At 36.0% G+C, this 18,692-nt stretch overlaps 1 protein-coding gene across 7 annotated transcripts in view; it reads left to right on the forward strand.

The window, feature by feature from the left end:
• TTLL7 (tubulin tyrosine ligase like 7) overlaps nt 1–18,692 on the forward strand; it is a 76,807-nt gene that overhangs the window by 18,117 nt on the left and 39,998 nt on the right. For 4 of the 7 annotated variants that reach the window (XR_005830192.1, XM_040610946.1, XM_040610950.1 and 1 more), the window contains 8 exons: nt 1,931–2,107; nt 2,261–2,389; nt 3,296–3,417; nt 4,099–4,166; nt 9,235–9,393; nt 10,998–11,214; nt 13,757–13,921; nt 14,720–14,878. Coding sequence is in view for 6 of the 7 variants with exons in the window: in XM_040610946.1 (XP_040466880.1) it covers nt 2,083–2,107; nt 2,261–2,389; nt 3,296–3,417; nt 4,099–4,166; nt 9,235–9,393; nt 10,998–11,214; nt 13,757–13,921; nt 14,720–14,878 (1,044 nt within the window). In the remaining variant the exon portion in view is untranslated. Of the gene's footprint in view, nt 1–482; nt 597–1,930; nt 2,108–2,260; nt 2,390–3,295; nt 3,418–4,098; nt 4,167–9,234; nt 9,394–10,997; nt 11,215–13,756; nt 13,922–14,719; nt 14,879–18,692 lie in introns of those variants that run through there. The other 3 variants (XM_040610949.1, XM_040610948.1, XM_040610951.1) reach the window with 3 other exon arrangements.

Raw genomic sequence — 18,692 nt, forward strand, 5'->3', positions numbered from 1 at the left:
CCACCTTCAGAATACAGTGTGTTATAGTAACTTTGGGCAGATATTCTTCTGTGATTATAAGCTGAATGCAAGCTCTATGAGCTGCTTGGGTTTTATTACCATATCATAGCTTCTAAATCATGCTGCATTAGGAAGGGCTGGCGTTTCGCACAGGGAAAATATTAGTGGTCTTGACATTCTTCCAACTTTGTTAAAAGATTTTAGCCAGTACAGGGAAGGAAGAACTGCTAGGCATTGGTGTATGTGCATAGAAGTCCTTAATTGGCTAACAGATGCACTTCAGTATTATTCCCAGGAACTAAACACGTCTTGTACTCTGATGGTATTCTTAGCTTGAGAAGAGTATATAACATGCAATATTCAGTGAATCATTGTGCCCAACACTGCTCTTCCTTCACAGCGGTTTTAAGGAGGATGAATGCTTTGCTTTCCCATCTCTGTGTCTAATTTGAGTAGGACAGCAGGCAGGAGGACTTTCAAGACACCTTCTCAGATAATGTCATCCAAAACATTAAAACTTCAAAATGACCTGCCAGTTTTAGTTCAGTTTGGAGGGATTTTCTTAGCGAGTTCTGGTTCAGCAAAGTATATTGCAGGTAGGTATGGCTGGATGCTGCTGCTGTGCTGGGGAACCTTGTATCTGTGTATAAACTGTCTCCTCTTCTTACTTTCTGGATAAATACGTAGGGTCGTGTTTTAGCGTTAATTTGTGGCGCTCCACTAAATCAATATGAAGGATATTTGGCTGTCTTATTAGAAAGCAGAGTTTGTCCCCTAGTAGATTGGTGACAGTCATAAAAGAACCATAAACTGTTCTTTTCATCCTTTTGTATTAATGGACTGTTAAGGGTAAATTTCTGTCTTGAAAGGAAATAAAATATTGCAGGCCAAGGTATCTGCTTTTCTATTTTCTTACCAAGAGGGTGACTTGTCCAGAATTTAATTGTATCTCTCTCTCTCTCTCTCTGACATGTGTGTACACACATGCATGCAAATAAAAAACGAGCATTTATAAGTAATATTTTGGTAATTTTTCTAGTGCACATCCTGTCCAATCTCAAGACCAAATATGTTTCACATCATAAGCCATGGCTGAATTTGACTTTACTGTAATTTTCTGCTATTTATAGCTTTACATAAAGCTATTTATCGTCAGTTTTGCAATCACAAGTGGCAATATAAACTAATCTAAAGCTAGAGTAAGAAACTTTAGCCACACATATGATTGCAGAAAAGAAATGAAAGCATTTAAAAATCAGTAACTTACATTGTATATGTTTTGAAAACTCGTAGATTTGTTTGAGACAGCCTGCCAAAGACAGCATTTGTTTCATTTTAAAACCTGACAATTTATATACTTGCCAGCCCAAAGTGTCTTTGAAACTATGCCCGTTGTGTCATGAAGTGGTCATGAACTCACGGCCAGGTGTTACCAGATATTATTGGACAATTGCTTTAAAAAATGTTGAAAAATAAGAGGTAGAAAATTATTAAGGTGATTTGAGTTACTTCCCATTTGGTACCTGAAAACACATAATACAGTGTGTCTGATTTAAAATTTTTAATTAAAATACAGTTTAAATTTGCTAAAAATTCAGTGAGTTTTGTGGAGATAAGTGTGCAGTATTGATTGAGTTGTATTACCTATTTTCATGCCCCAAATCTCCCATACACATGTGAAACTAAGATAATGAGGTAATATACTGTCATTTTGAAAATTAATACTGCAAAATTGTTTTTCCCAGAAACAAAACAATTGGATTGTAGTGAACAAAGTTTTGTATTTAAAATAACTTGATCAATCTTTTAAAATAAGCATTACTTTTGACTTGTTATTAAAAGCATTTCCATATTTAGTTTTCTGCTGTTTATATTTTTTCAGGATTTCTCTATAATATAATAATATAGTCTCTCTTATCTGTTTACACAGATATCTGTTCATTCTAGAACTAATATTTGCTGCAACCAGAGACTGAAATGGTATGACTGAAGCTTTAAATAACTTGGCTTTGACAACTCCCATTATTTTCTGAGAACTTGGAACGAAATTTGGGCTCTGCTTCTGCACTATCCTAGGTTATAATGCCATCCTTGCCTAATGAGGGAGGTATGCTAATCTTGGATTTTTAATATAACCTATTAATTATTCTGTATGCTTGTACCTCTAAGTTGCGATGAAGTAATGTTTGTATTTGTAGTTCATTTGTATATTTTATTTGAGATGTAAAGGTGTTGATAGTTAAAACATTATTTTTCAAAGATAACCATGGAACTGCTCCTCTGACTTTAAGTTCGGAACTACCTTACCAAAGCACAATTAAAAGAAAAGTCAGAAAGAAGAAGAATGGAGTCATCACTGCAAATGTCGCTGGCACAAAATATGAAATTGGTAGGAAGCTACATATTTTATTTTCATCCTAATAGCCATTGACATGAGTGAGTTATTAAGTAATGGGGAGAATTAATGGGCTTTGTATCAAGCTGACAGTGAGACATTTCCAAAAGATTTTCTTTTGTAAGAAACCTTTATTCTTTTTTTGCAACATTGAGTTATAACGCTGTCTATCTATTAGTCCCCATTTGTTACTTAGGGAAGGGCCTTGAAATGCAAAAATAAAGTAATCAAGAAGGCTGTGGAAGAGCCCTCTAATTATGAATTACATATGTGTTTGAAATTTTACTTAAAGCCTTGAAAGGTGAACAGTGTAAATGTAATGTTAAATTATTATACAGGGATTTCTCAACAAAATCTAGTAATGTTTTGTATTTTGATGCTTGGCACTACTTAAGAAAAACCTTTTCTCCTAGAATCTGAGTTATGCCTGGCACAGCATCAATCTTTTTATATATATATAAAAATAATGTATGCATTTGCTTTTGTAACTAGTGTACCTTGACTAAGGAAGCGTTCTCATCCCCTGTCTGGTGACACAACAGTCATCACTGTTTTAAAATTAACGTGTGTGATAGCCAAGATTAAGTCTAAAAGCTGTGCAAGTGCACTTCTACTGGATGGTTGTGGAATGCCCTGAAACTCTTTACAGTTCCCGTCAGTGGTTGTGCTCCAATTCCAGCCTCAGCACAACTGAGTTATTGCTGTAATGTAATGACAGATTTGCAGTAGACTGATGGAAATATTGCAATATAAGTATATAGCTTGCATGCTAACATTGTTCTCAGATGAAGGGTTGAATATTGGAAGTCTTTAAAATCTTAATTGATTTTTTTTTAAATTTTGAAAATTAATCTATTCTAGAGTTTTAAAGTATTTCCTAAGTATGTGATTTCTCTGTAGTACGAGTAGTCATACGAGAAATGGGATTTGTGAAAACACGCGATGAAGATGAAACAGCTAATCTTATATGGAGTGATTCTGCTGTGCAACAAGAAAAGATTGCTGAACTTCGGAACTATCAGGTAGGGTCGTGGTTAGGATTTCTGGTATATTTCAGTAGACTTCTTCACTATGAAATATTCAGTAATATATCACTTCTGGCCGTTACATTTGTATGGAGAGGAAACAAAACACCACCAACCAGATTGCAATAAGGCTATACCACTACATATTATAAAATCCTATTCTCTTTTCTGGAGTTATTTGTTCATACCAGTTAGAATCTGGTGTTTAAATATTTGGGGCTGATCTTTCATGCTTTTGCTTGCCAGTTGGGTGTTGTGCATGATCAGAGTTTGAAAGAAGATGCAAAACATCATTTGTAAGTTGCTCATAAGCTTTTAAGCAGTAAGTTAACACACAGACCTCTCTCCACAATTTCTGTGAATAAATAATTCCTTTTTTTACCATTACTTTGTGACAGCATTGTTTGTTTCTAGGTAGTCTTGTGAATAAGAGTATGATAGTCTCATTTTATGTCTGAAATCAAATCAATGAGCCCTCATGTTTTGGAGGAGAATACAATTTACAGCATCTTTAGTTTTGCTAAGAATACACAGTGTAATTTAAGGTATTATCTTAAATAATTTATTTGTAACACTGATGTTTGCCTGGGCATGCCGTTGGACATTTTAAATGATTGTATAAGGTATGCCATGAAAACTAAAAAGTACCATCTAGCTTTCTTTTTTTTTTCTCCTTAGAGAATCAACCATTTTCCAGGAATGGGAGAGATCTGCAGAAAGGATTTTCTGGCGAGAAACATGACTAAGTATATCTTTCTTTTAATATTAGGATGTTTTGCTGCCATAGTATTTAATGTGTTACAACACTAAATTATTGCTTCTAACGTTTTATTTTTGCTAAGAGGCTATGAAAGTACCAAGAATAATTTCCAAGATTCCTTAAGAACTTAAGCTTTGGTCATGGATCTGTAGTATCTGAATGGGTTACTGTATCTCTCCAATTCACTTCAGTGGAAAATGATATGACTTCAGTTCTGTCTTCATGTTGCAGAATGTAGGAGAACCTTAAATTTATAATTGTGTAATACACTTAATACATAATACACCCAGGCATATATCCTGTAATGGTAGAACAGAAAAAATAACTGGTATGTGGATGGATATTATTTGTTTAAAATAACTAATGACTGTGGTTTTGTGTATATCAAATTTTAAAAATGTGAAGCATTTTACTGTTTATATAAGAAAGAAGTCAGAGAGGCTCATTTGTGTAGTTATAAATTCTCCTTGCTCTGATACAGTAACTGGGTTCTGCAGAATTATCCTAGCTGAGAATCTGTGAATAAGACCTGTTAAGAAAACAGTGCTAACTAGTGATTCACCAGCCTGGTAATAACTAAATGTTTAGGGATAAATGTGTGTGAGTATTTTGATTCTTCTAATCTAAATTAAAGAGCAGTTATTAACAGAGTTAATCTTTTGGACCTCAACGTCACCTACACTGCATTTCCTGTTACCAGAACAGAATTTCGTTTTGTAAATTAATGTAATTAATGTGAGCTCCCCTCTCTCTCTTACTCTATTGACTTTTCTGTTTCATAGCTACAACACGTAGCATGTAGAATGTATGCAACTATTATGATGCAAATATTATGTGCATTGCTATGGTGTCTGTGTCCTACATGTAGGCCAGAACTCCCTTGTGTCAATACATGCTACACAAGCACTTTTCACTGCCCCTTCCAGACTTACACTCTAAGTACAAACATAGAGGTAGTGCATGGAGGCAAACAGCTATTTGGAGAGCTCTTGGAAACAGTGGAACAACATTAGTTGGTTGGTAGGCAGTGGTATCCCTGTATTCTGTATTATAAAAAACCTGTGCAAAACAGACAAAAGACTTGTTATTATGCACACATTGTTATCAAATACAGTCTGATTATACCTCTCTCAACCGACTGAATTCTGGGTTGGAAACAGTTTAAAGGTACTTGGTGTGGAAATTGTACTTATAGATAAGATGGGAATAATTTCTCTGACATGGTCACTCTGAGTCAAACATATCTATGTTGTGACTTCAGTTAATATCACTAGATATATCAGGGTTTTAATCAGTCTTTTTCACAGTACTAGCCTCACAATTCATTACTTAGTATTCATATTTTATAAAAATCAAAATGAAATGCCTTGAGACTGTTTGTGAAATAGACATATGTATGTGAAATCAAGTCAGTTGGGATATGTAGTTTGGCAGGCTTTTCTCTGTGGAGTGGAGGATTTTGTCCTGTACAGCTGCTGCTCTGTCTTAAAATTTATTTGAACAGGATTGTGCAGAAACACTAATTCTGTTCTCTTGATTTTCTGCTGCATGCAATCTTTTCTATTCCTGCTACTGACTCGTACAGAATAGCTGTGGGTTTTGTACTGTCGAGGGTTCATGAAACAACTGCTAAGAATAGGTGGAGAGTAGACTCTTCTTTTTCTTCTGCATCTACCTTTGTTGTTACACTGTTCTCACCCTTCCGTTTCATGCAAGCTGTTGGGAACGGATCAAAAGAACAAATATACTGGACTCTGAGAGGCAAATGCTATTCAGGAGGAATTGCACTTCAGGAATTCTTCTTATAGCCAATATCCAGGCACTCCAGATCACAAGTTTTTGTATGCAGAAGGGTGGAAGGGAGTGGTGTAATACGTAGCAGGTCAGATATGAAAGAAGGCAACTCAGGACAGAAAGTATGGGGACACAGAGTAGTGGGACAGATTGAAGCAGGAATGTGATTGAGAACAAAAGTAGGAGCAAGCATAATTTTCAAGGGGAATAATCAGAACACAGAAAAGAAAAAAAAATAGAAGTGCCATTGTAGGGCCATCCAGATATTAATTTCTGTAAATGGTCTCTTAGATGAGGTCTCCTCATGTGAAGGATAAATGTGGTTACAGAATGAATATGGTGAGTGGGGGAGGAGGTGTACAGGGTGAATGGGAACAGACCTATGTATGAGATGGCCTTTTTTGCAGCGCCTTTGTTGTTTATGTTTAAAAGGTTTGTGAACTGATCATGGGCCAGGAATAGTTCTCATCTCTACTTATCCACTAACTTTCATACTTGAAAAGTCAGAGGATCATGAAATCTAGGCAGTGGAACCTGTGTTATTAGACTGACAAGCCGTGTCTTTAGTAACTTATGTTTTGTTCAACACCTTTGATTCTTTTGCACAGAAAGTGCTCTGAGAAACAAGAACACAGTCTGATAACATCCATGAACTAAAATAGCCCTCAGAAGAACAATAATTTGCTGTTTAAATCTCAGACCTCCTGATAAGGACTGCAAAGGCTAAAGGATAGAGCAGCACAGTGAAGAAGTGGTTACCCACAGTAGTGGATAGCAGATGTGCTGGAAAATAGGGCTATTGTAATGGAATAGGTCTTGATTCTGCAAGCTACTTGATGATGTTTCTAAGCCATTTCTGAACAGGGCCAAGCAGGGAAAGAACAGAGCTGAATTCTTTTGTCAAAAGTTTTAGTGAGCACCAGAACTTGTAAACAATGGTTAAGTGTTCTGCTTCATATTATTGTTTGTAGTCTACTCAGTTATGTATAAGATAGAAAAAGGCATATAGAACTAATGTACTTGCAGTCACAAAATAATATATCTAGAATACCATGAAGCTATATTCACTGTGTAGGGAGTATATGTACTGAAACCTGTAGGTTAGTTAAATGGAAGTCTTTATCTTCAGGACGGATATGGTAAGTAATTTTGAGAGGGATGGAAACTAACACAGAAATTGCATTTTGCCTAAAAGTAGAATAATTTCTGCCTAGATAAGCTATTCACTTAGCAAGGTAATAACATTTGTAAATATATAGTAGATGGAGAGCAGTTATGCATGAGTCATAAATTATACCTATTTAAGTTTTTTAAAACTTTTTCTGAATATGGCTTTCATGAAATGAGATTGGTAAATGTAACAGTTACAATGAAGCTGTAGAAACACTGAACCTCATGCAGTACTTCAAGACTACTGTAGCTATTGTGGTTTCTACAGAGTGTTTGTTGGGTAGCTGGCTAAACAATTTGGTGACAGTCTATCTATTATACCAGTAGGGCTTGGCTACAGTCCTAGCCTTACAGATGTAGTTGGCAGCTCTGTTTTTTTCCCTTATTCCTTGAGCCACTTGAAGAAAGTGTCTTATGCTGCATCGGGAGTATTATGTAGGCTTGTAGTAGGAATTAAAAATTGAAATGCTATTGTAAGTCTCTTTTACATTTAAGTTACCCTGATGCTATTAGTTTTCATTACAAAAGGAAAAGTATACCTAAATCTGTAATTAATTAAAAAGTATTAATATCCATCGTAGTGTCACTTTTAAAAAAAATTAAAGTTGGGGAACTTCTTATGTCAGTTAATTTCTTTTTAAACACCCAGTCACTTTCTGTTGGTCTGTGGATATTTGTATTTTAGATCTGTTCCACCCTATGTCACAGAGTAGTTTTGAGTTACCCAAACTAATTTCATATGAGGTTATGTATGAAGTTTCAGGTACTCAGAATACCTGAAACAAGCTAGCTGCACCAGTATTTAACTCAGCAAAGACCACATTTATTCTGCTGGGAACTATGGTATACCAGTCTGCATAGAACCACCAAGTCCACATTGCTCCTGTAACTTGGCTGTTAACCAGTATTAAAGCTACTTTCCTTAAAGCTAATCCACATGTATCTAGCCCATACTGCCAGTCTGGTGGGGGTATATGCTTCCTGTCTGTCAGATACACAGCTTCGAGTGATGGAAACTTCTACAAACTGAATTCTTCACCATTTTCCATCTTCTATTTGACTTTTCTATACAGAAAACAGCTCTAAAGTGAGATATGCTCACTACCTCTTGTGCCACAGCTGTTAAAGCATGGAGATTGGAACCTTGCTCCATCTTTTAACCAAAGTCAGTTTCAGAGATTGTTCCCTGTGGTGTCTTAACATTAGTTTTTTGGTTTAGTTCTTCTGTTTGCTCCTCCCCCAGCCTTGCTTTGTATTTCTTTGCTTTCTTTTGATTAAATAAGGTGTTCAGGGAATGTTATTAACAATATGCTGGTACCAAACACAAATCCAAGCTTGTGTGTTTTACCCTATATTGGAGGTGCATGAGCAGTTGCTTGGTCTGTATCAAAGTGTATTTACCACAATTCCTTTAAATCCTTTTAAAATTCCTTCTAAAGACTAGAAAGAAACAAAGAGCTCCTCCTAAGTTGCTTCCATTTTAATTTTAAATTCAGTCCTTGTTACTAATGCTTTTTTGAGCCATGAAGAAACTCCAGATGTCCCAGGTTCTCTTTTTTTTTTTTGTGTGTGTGTGTGTTGATCCTCATACATCCCCAAACACAGAGCAATATGAAAATTAAAATACTTGCCAAATATCCCCACCCCTCCCAAGGGGAACAGGAGGGGGGAAAAAAAAAAAAAAAAAAAAAAAAAAGAGAGAGTAATCCCGGAGTCTGTTAGGTAGGGAAAGATCTATAATCACATGATCTATTTTACGTTTAATATTTCTAAGAATAGGAATAGCATTAAATCATCTAAGCAACTGAACAAAAAATCTTACCAGGATTGAGGTGGATGCCAGTAACATAATAAGCAGATATGGTATGATAATAAGCAAAAATGCACAAGATGGTCTGCTTTTGTTTTTCTTAAAGTATGCATATGAATATGTTATAGAGCTCTAACTATTAAACAACTGCAAAAGTTTGTTTTCATATTATAGCATTTTACTAAAAAGGTTTTGTTGTCAAGTTATTGTAAGTGCTTTTTAATCCTGAGGATTGAAACATCGAAGTAGTTAAAATATTTTAACTCACACTTTTTTGCAGAATGATCAAGAGTCAGCCTCAGGAGTATAGTTTTATTCCTCGAACATGGATCTTCCCTGCAGAATACACACAGTTTCAGAACTATGTAAAAGAACTGAAGAAGAAGCGTAGACAGAAAACTTTCATAGTCAAACCAGCTAATGGTGCGATGGGACATGGGTAAGTTGTGTGTTAACTTCAGTCATCTTACCCATTCAAGGTTAAATCCAATGCTATTTACAACACTAACAGAAGCTGTGTATTAGTAAAAAAATTGTATTTCAAAATGTATGATTTGTGAAAGTTCATGTACTGGACAAAGGCTTAACAAGCAGAAACAGCTAAAATACAAAGCTAAATAAAAGTGGTATTTTAATGTTGTTCTGAATGTGGCATAACTAGTAAATGCATTTCCTGATGAAGCTCAAATAATTCTTAAGATCACAGTTATTTTTATTGTGAATTTATCTGTTGTGCTTAGATGTAGGGGGTGAAATTGTATTGGGCATGAATGGCAGGGTTTTTGTGGCTGGGGGCTGCAGGGGTGTCACGTGTAGGAGCATGTCAGGAACTTCCACAGCTCTGAGACCAGCCTAACCACCCCATTGTGTGCAAAAACTGCAGCTAGTCGGAGAAGCACATATTTAAGAGCAGCAGCCATGAGCTGTAGGAGAAACAGGAGATGCTGTTGGGGGATGTGGCTGGAGGTGCACTCTTGGGAGAGGTGACACCTATGCTGGAGGAGGGACATTCCTGAAGAGACCGTGACCTGCAGTTGGGTCAAAACAGTTTTGCCTGTGACAGGGCTGCACAGTCAAAAACATTGAGATAAATATTGCAATTTCATTCATAACTCTGTTCTTCGTTTTAGATATTTCAATTTTAGCTTTTATTGCTTTTAATATCAGTTTGGATTATACAGTATAGTAAGGCTCTTAGTTATTGAAAATATTTCAGAATCAGTGTAAAAGTAAAGCCTCCAGACTTTTCCATTTCCTTATTTTTCAGTCCTCTTGATAAAAGGCAAAGATAAGCTGAAGTGAAAGGCAGCAGCGTAATTCAGAGAAATGTCTGGAAAATACTTAAATCTATTAGGAATATTCAGTACCAGAACACTGAAATATATCATAAATAATAGAGGGTAAGATTAAGGCAAGAAAGCTATGGGAATTCAGGGTTAATAATTATACACGGAAAAATATTAGCTATTACAATTTTTTAAAAGTCTGTGTTGTTAGGGACTGCCAGTTTGTAGTCCATATATAAACCATTTATCATTCTGATGTGGAAAAAGTGGAATACAGAAATACGGAGACACCCTTAGTCATACTGCTCAGTGTCCTGCTTTGCCAGCATCGTTACTAAGTCAGGTTAGCACTGAAAGTTTTCTGCAACCTGTATCTCGGGCAGAAGTTGTGACAAAGACTGGAAGCCTATTTTTAGAGCTGCAGGGGGAATAATCACAGAAGCTGGAGACTGGTCATTCTGTCAAACAATTTCTAAGTGTAGAGGGAACCCATTATTACAAATTGTTGAATCAAAGGAAGCAGAAAGTTATTTTGAAATGGCTCATTGCCTTTTTTTAATCCAGTGAAGCACCATAAAGGACAGGAAAAAAAAAGTGTAAGTGAATGGAACTTTTTCTCTACCCTATGAATTAGATATGTAAGTCTCTTTCACCAGGTAGACCTTAGCCTGACTACCTGGCTGGGTGACCATGAAAATCTATTTCAAAGACTAATGTCAGAGTTCCATGTTTTTAAAATAAATTTTGTTTTTACCAGGATCTCTTTAATAAGAAATGGAGAAAAGTTACAAGCTCAGGATCATTTGATTGTTCAGGAATATCTTGACAAACCCTTTCTTATGGAAGGCTACAAGTTTGATTTACGCGTGTATATTCTTGTAACCTCCTGTGATCCTTTAAAAGTATTTTTATATCATGATGGACTGGTGAGAATGGGCACGGAAAAGTATTATCCCCCCAGTGACTCAAATTTGGTAAGTTGGAGTTCATTCCAATTTGTTGCTTATGCATGTAGACTTTTACCTGTGTAGTGTTTGGAGCAGGTAAAATAAGTTGTGTCATGAGGTTTAATTTGGAATTCATCTGGCTGAACTTTTGCATTGTCATTGAAGAGAAAAAATTTACATGAAAGGTATTTAACTCATGCTTTTCTATCAGAATCACAAGTATAGCTATATTTTTGCTTATGTATAGAAATTTTATGTGACTGTGCATGTATGTATGCTAGAGTTTAAATATTTCTTCAAAGAAAGCAGATGATGTCAATTATTGACATTCAACCCAGAAAAAATGAAGTAAATTAATTTCCAGAACGGTCCGATTGCTTTTATATTTATCTGGGACTCAGTTTGGGGTGGGAATGAGGATCAGGTTTGTCTCCTGCTAGATTATTGTTTGACATCCCTGAAGTTTAGAGCTTCTGCTGAGGACCCAGCAGTGTTTCAGCCATTGTGTGGGGAGCCTATGCAGAAAAGAGAGAAACGGCAACACAAAAAGTCAGTGCATGAGAGTGGCCCCTGCAGTCCCTGAACGTGAGGGAACCTGCTGCTGGGACTGTTTGTCAGTGACCGCTTCAGCAGGGAGAGGTGTATGTACTTGACAACTTTAGGATAATACAGCAGGGCTGCCTGTAAACTTGCAGAGAACCAAGAGATGGTAAGAGACATGCTAAAGTTTTTGGACACTGTAATCCTCCTGTTCACTCTATGGCATCTTCCCCTGTTGAGATGTGTTACGCCTCTCTTCTGGCACAGACCAAAATGTGGATGTCTGTTAGGGAAGAAGTAGATCTGAAGCATTGGGAGGCGTCAGTAGATCTGAGTTTCTTATACCTCATTCTATGCTCCGTAGATACAGTATCATTTCTTTTCTATACCATATATGTTTAGAGCTGCTTCAGTGTACTTATGCAATAGACAGCACATGGAGGGGCTTTTTCCCTACTTGCCAATTAATATTGTGACTGTCTTTTAGCACACCTTCAAAGAATGGAGATATAATTTGGAGCCTAGTATAAATGGTACATCTGGAAGTGTTCCAAATTGGAATAGTTTGCTTTTAATGTTTTTTTTATTGTTATTAATCTCAGCATTAGCAGCACTCAAATATGCCTTGAGTGGATAAATACAACAGGCAGTTGTTTCTGTGTTCTCATAACCGTTCATCTTATAGTTTGTCTATTGTATGAAATAACCTGGCTTATCACTGATGGCATTGGGGTTTTTTTTTGGATGACGTTGTTCCACAGTGACATTGTTCCAGATAACTTCAGACTAAAGATTAGTTCAGATGTTTATTAAAACACTTTCATGTCTTTGTAGTGTGAAAAATCATTGTTTTTTTCTGAAATAATTTGGATTTCATGGAAAGATGACAGTTATAATGACTCAAAAACCATAGGTGTGGTGATAGGCATGATTCTCAAAGCAGTAATTGGAAGCCATGGGAGAAATTAATTACTTGTAGTGCTAATACAATGTAGTGTTAATTAGCCTGCAATTAAATTGATTGGTTTTGTTAATTTCATTAAGTTTTTTTTTAAACATAAGTAAATGCAGTGAGATAAATGACAGAGGAAAGCTTGTGTTATCTGTTGGCTAGCTGATCAAAAAGGAGCTGGAACAGAAAGTTTATGGTCAGCTTAGAATATCAACTAAACTCAAGTAAGGTATAAACATGACAGAGAACTGTCACAGTGATAAGGACACTCATCATGGTGTAGTGCAAGTGGAAAGCTGAATTAGTATGTGTACTGGGAGACAATGTAAATATATAAATAATGATTTATAATTTGGCCTTGGAAAGGCAATTGGTTTTTTTTTTTTAATGCAACTGGTAACATGAATCTATTGCTGGTGACATTTTGCTCCATAAAGGAACTATAGCACTCACTCATTTATGTAATCTCTATCTTGAAATTTACCTCCCTCTGATGTATGGCTACCAGACAGTCAAAATGAGCAATTTTGGCAGGTTCAACATGGCAGATGAGTTTATATGTAAAAGATAAAGTACTGCTATCAGGAGAACATTTCTCATAAATAAACTACAGTGAAAACTGAAATGTGGGATTTTCTGTGAAACAGATGCTGGAGTGTTAGCATGTTTAAAGTTGCACTTCCAAATACCATCTTTATTGTTCGGTTTTTATATGAAATTGAATATAATCGTTCTGTAAGTTATGATAATTCCTCTTCACTTCTTTAGGTAGTTTATGTACAGACCTGTAAAAATGGCAGCTGTATTATATTGCCTAACCAGATGTTGAGGGGTAGATTAGTTGACTACAGCTGGTTTAAATACGAGTGCGGGTTTTATTATAAGAAGTCTAGAATGTTCAGTAGGTGAAATCTCCAAGAATCAGACCCACTAAATCTGCACATAGTGTATTTGCAAATACAAACTGTTTGACTACATCATTATTGATTTAATGTATTTTTTTCTTTTATTTATTTTGAATTGACCATTCTAGGGCTGTATTTAAGGTGTTTTTAATGTCTTTTTTCCCTTTTTTAGAGTCAATTGTATATGCATCTGACTAACTACTCTGTCAATAAACATAATGAACACTTTGAACGGGATGAAACAGAAGACAAAGGAAGCAAACGCTCCATAAAATGGTTTACTGAGTTTCTAGAAACAAATAATCTTGATGTCTCCAAATTCTGGAGTGATATTTCAGTAAGATAAAGCTAATACACTTCTCTTTATTTTGTGTATTCTTAGAAAATTAATTGCTTCTTCCACCCACTTTACTGGAATCCAGAATGATTTTTGAAACTTTACTAATCCAAATTCTCAGCAGTGCATGCCACAAAGGACATACTATAAATGATTATGTTTTTTAAAAGACTAAATTCAGTCTGATTATAAATGTAATGTTAAACTATTTCTGAAGGACAAAAGCCCTTTCAAACAGTTATTCCCATAAGTAATACGATAGAAAGGAACCAACCCATTTAAATTCTTGGAGGCTTTCTTAGAGTATAAAGTGAGTTTTATGTGTGAATATTGACAAAATTGTAGTCAGCGTTGCATATGTCTGTAGACTGGACCCTGTGCCATTGAAGTCAGTGGTTATGTTACGGGTGTCCTTAGTTGAGGAATAGACTGTTAGAACTTAGGCACCATCTGTGCGTATGATCCTGAGAATATTTATTGAAAATTATATTGCAAAATGAAATTGGTGAAGAATGGCTATACTATACTTTATTCCCAATATGTCTTTAGTATTTAAATTAGTACATATCTAAAAGTACGTGTGCTATGGAAAGTATAACAATATACTCTAGAGCTGTATAAAAAAAAAATCTGTTACTTCATAGGAATAGTTTATCTATTATAGACCATTTGTTTGGTAATTCTTTTTTTTAGTAGATACTTTAATGAATTTTAAAAAACTGAAGTGTGAAACACATTAGTTCAATATATACTGGTGTCTTCTCTCCTGATGAATTTTTCTGAAAAAAATCCCTACAGGAGTTAGTAGTGAAGACTCTGATAGTTGCAGAGCCACATGTTCTTCATGCTTATCGCATGTGCAGGCCAGGGCAAGCACCAGGAAGTGACAGTGTCTGCTTTGAAGTCCTGGGATTTGATATTCTGCTGGACAGAAAACTAAAACCATGGCTCCTAGAGGTAAACCTCTTTAAACAAATGTAAATTTTTGAGAGTAAAGTTAACTAAGCCCCAGTTGAATCCATATCTAAGTAAGAAAACTCCAAAGAAAATCTGTGCGTTGCAGGAGGTACTGTTGAAGAGTACATAGATGGTGCTTTTCTTGCAGCATCCATGTGGAAACACTGCCTTGCAGTGATTTTTGGAGATTCAGGTAAAGGTAATTGTTTTTCTGGAGGAATCTTGCATTTCAGATGTTTTTGAAAGTTCTAATGAGAAACTTGATGTTGATCTGGGTGTTATTTTAACTGAAGGGTCTTATTAATAGCAATTGCATGCTACATAGATTTCCTTCATGAGTATGGCTCTGTAATATGGCTCTGGCAACTTTTGTGAATATATGATTTTTTTTTTTGGGGGGGTGGGGGTGGGGTGGGTGGGGATTAATTTCATCCTGTGTTCTTTTCTTCTCCCATGGCTTTTAAAAGAACACACATAAACAGAGGAAACTAATTCAGTATACATGAAATGTTGTCAAAGAATTGGCATGAATGGACTGGAAGAAACATTTCTTCTCTGATATATTAGTGGTACAGTTAAGCATAAGTGGTGTTTGCACACATTTTCAACCAGGAATGTTTGAGGTTTGTCTATTGTGTCTCATTAATTACACTACTAATAACGTATAGATGAAGTTCTTGCCTTTTTTCAGATTGTCTTGTGTCACTGTGTTAAATGGTTGGGAGGAAAAAAGCAAAATGTATTAAAAATCTGTCTATTGACAGTAAATCATGAATATGATTTGCCTACTGATGAGCAAAATGTACACAATTTACTGAATTATAGCTTTCTTCTCAGGCCATGAATACTGTCAACAGGTGTTGTGTTGTGCTTGTTTCTCTCAGCAGTTCAGTATAATTTTATTTAGAAAAATAAAATTCCTTCACTGTTGCCCTGCAGACAGACATATTTGGTGGCTTTGACGTGGTAGCCAAAAGCAACGCATGACATGAACTTTGTCTGTACTACACTGACATCTTCTGTTCTTGTTGTGCAAAGCCCACTGTCCATTTGATTTAGCTTTACACTTCCAGATTATCATCTATCTATAGGTTGCCTGTAGCTTGCATATAAGTGTCTGTATTTGTTCAAGTACAGACTGAAGTTGGTCTGTGTATGCATTTCGTCCAGCTTTATAGCATATGGTGACAGACCTCTTCTAGGAGAGATGGTGAGTCAACCTGCATAGTGAATCTGTTCAGGATACCCCTCTATCTCCTTTACATGCAATATGGAGATTTTAGGAGAGTTGATTCACCATTTGTGATAATGGGTCTCAGAGGAGAGTCATACTATCCCAGACTCCTTGTTTATGATGGAGGGATCTCATAAAGTATTAAGTGCTCTGGTATTTTGGGTTGCTAGAGAATACTTCAGGATTTAGAATTGCATACCTGGTTATTATTTTTTTAAATACAGAATTCCAGTTATTTCCTTTTCTGCTTTTGGTGATACAGGTATCCTTCAACTTATTTTGCCAGACATTGAACTAAACTTAACAGAAAGTTCAAACTTTGAAACTTAATAATTCAGTTCTTATACTCATCCACTGACTTTTACTGTGCTTGTTCGTGTATTTTGCAGCCCTCCCAAAAACAAACACACAGTATGTACACTATATATGCGTAGTAAAGATTAAATATGCAGTGTGTATATATATATACAGTACACATACTCTGTGTGTGTATGTATGTATATTTATATATAATTATTTATTCCCCCCAAAAAAAACCCCACAACAAAACAACAGTTCTGGCTCCTTCCCCAGCTTTCTACTCTTTTATCTTTCCACCATTTCCATCTTGCCAAAACCCCCTTAGGGGAGTGAATCATTCTTTTTAACAGTGGTAACAAGAACTAATCACAAAGCCCCAAATGTTCCCAGTGTTACAGGAAAATTGCCAAAACAGGATTAGGATGGTAAATCTAGTCTCATGTTTCCATCCTCATGTAGATTTTCTGTTATAAAGATAGGTTAATAAACTATTATAAGCACTAAATTGTGCTACATTATAATGACTCTGCTTTCCTGAGACGACTTCTGTTTATATTGCCTTCATGCTATGTAGCTCTCCTGCTCCTTGATGGTACTGAACTTCGGGAACCTTCTATCGAAATGAGGGCTGTGGGAAATGCATGATTGCCATCTTGTGGCACCAAATGTTTCTGGCAAGCATCTGTGCAGTCCCAGCAGCCTCCATCCTTTCTGAGTAGCAACAACTACCTAGATCTCCTGTCAGTTCCCAGAAAATCTAGGTTTATGCCTTTTGACCAAATTTTCCAAACTATGTTATTTTATGTAAGTGAGAGAATCATACGCTTGAAGTTCTTGGATGGACTCCAGCCTTGTTCAACCTTATTATATCCAGTTGAGATCACAAAGTTGTGATTGTTGGAGAAGGTCACATTTTAATAATTGCCTCAAGTGCAGGGTACCCAGCTCCCCTTGTGATTTATGTGGGTGAAAGAAACTCACCTTATATACAGATCACAATTTTATTATTTAGTGTTACTGAACTAGCAAAATCTAGTCAAATCAATGTATTATCAGTCCAGATAAGATGACTTTGGACATCTTAGGCCAAAGTATCCAGTTTCTAATTTCTGTTAATAAAATAGTTCAATTTTATTTTTACATACACAAGCTTTCTGGTATTTACTCCTTTCTCTTGTATTACACTTACTTGTGCCCTTGGGGATCCAAACAAGGAGCAGGGGAGTTCTACTTCTCAAAAAAACCCTGGGTAGCTTATAACAAATAGCTGATAGCAAGTTGTCAGTGTCTTGTGTTCTTCACCAGGAAGAACACGCTGTTGATGGTGAAGGTTTCTCCCTATTTGCTCTTAGCTTCACTTAGGGTTATTTTTATTCATTTGCTGCCACTCTCCAGTGGCTTACTGGCTGTTCATTTGCTGGCCAGCAACTTTGCATTGTCTCCAAGTTTTACCATGGTTTGTTTTACATTCCCCGAGTTCTGCTCTGTGTTCTCTTTGTTATCCCCAGACCCAGTGTTATCTAGTTCACAAGGCTGCATTCCTGTGGTGAACGCTACCTGGCCACTGTGATTGTTGTACTTCTCAGAGTCTCTGGACTTTCAAAGCCTTTGCTATCATCGTTTGCTTGTACTTTTGAGGTCCCTCATACAATCCTGTTTTTTGTCAACAATCTTAAAGATGTGCCTTCCTGATAAAAATACTAACATTGTATTAACACAATCTAGTCATGTGTATGTCCTGGTTCTCGGGTCATTGAATCCAAATAATTGTTTCCTGGCTGGCAGATGCATGTACAATGCTTTGTACAGTTATTGTGAATACCTATTGTGACAGTATCACTGATATGTTATCAAGATTACTACATTACTGTCTTACAGATTAGTCAGCAACCGTATGTCTTGTCTGGAAACAAGGCATAGCCACATGAAAAATAAGGGATAATACTTTTTTTAAAGGGGTATTTGAAAGGAAAAGCAATTTTCTTAACATTATGTTTTTGCCCAAGACTTCTCAATATTTTCAGCCATGAAATTCTGACAAAAGAAGACACTTTGTTCTAGTCAGTATTTAGCTCCTTACATAAGTAAAATTACATGCCAATATCAAGCAGCTGAATATTTAGGGTAATTGTATTTGCATTTCTTCTACTACGAAGGCTAGAGCTATGTGAAAACACATTTCAAGTGTATGTCATTGTATTTCGGTGGCACTTGAATTGTTCCTGTGATACCATTTTTCATAAAGCTGCTGCATAAATGTAATCTTTTCTGTTTGAGATG

The sequence above is a fragment of the Falco naumanni genome, chromosome 11 (genome assembly GCF_017639655.2).
Source record: "Falco naumanni isolate bFalNau1 chromosome 11, bFalNau1.pat, whole genome shotgun sequence".
Lineage (NCBI taxonomy): Eukaryota > Metazoa > Chordata > Aves > Falconiformes > Falconidae > Falco > Falco naumanni.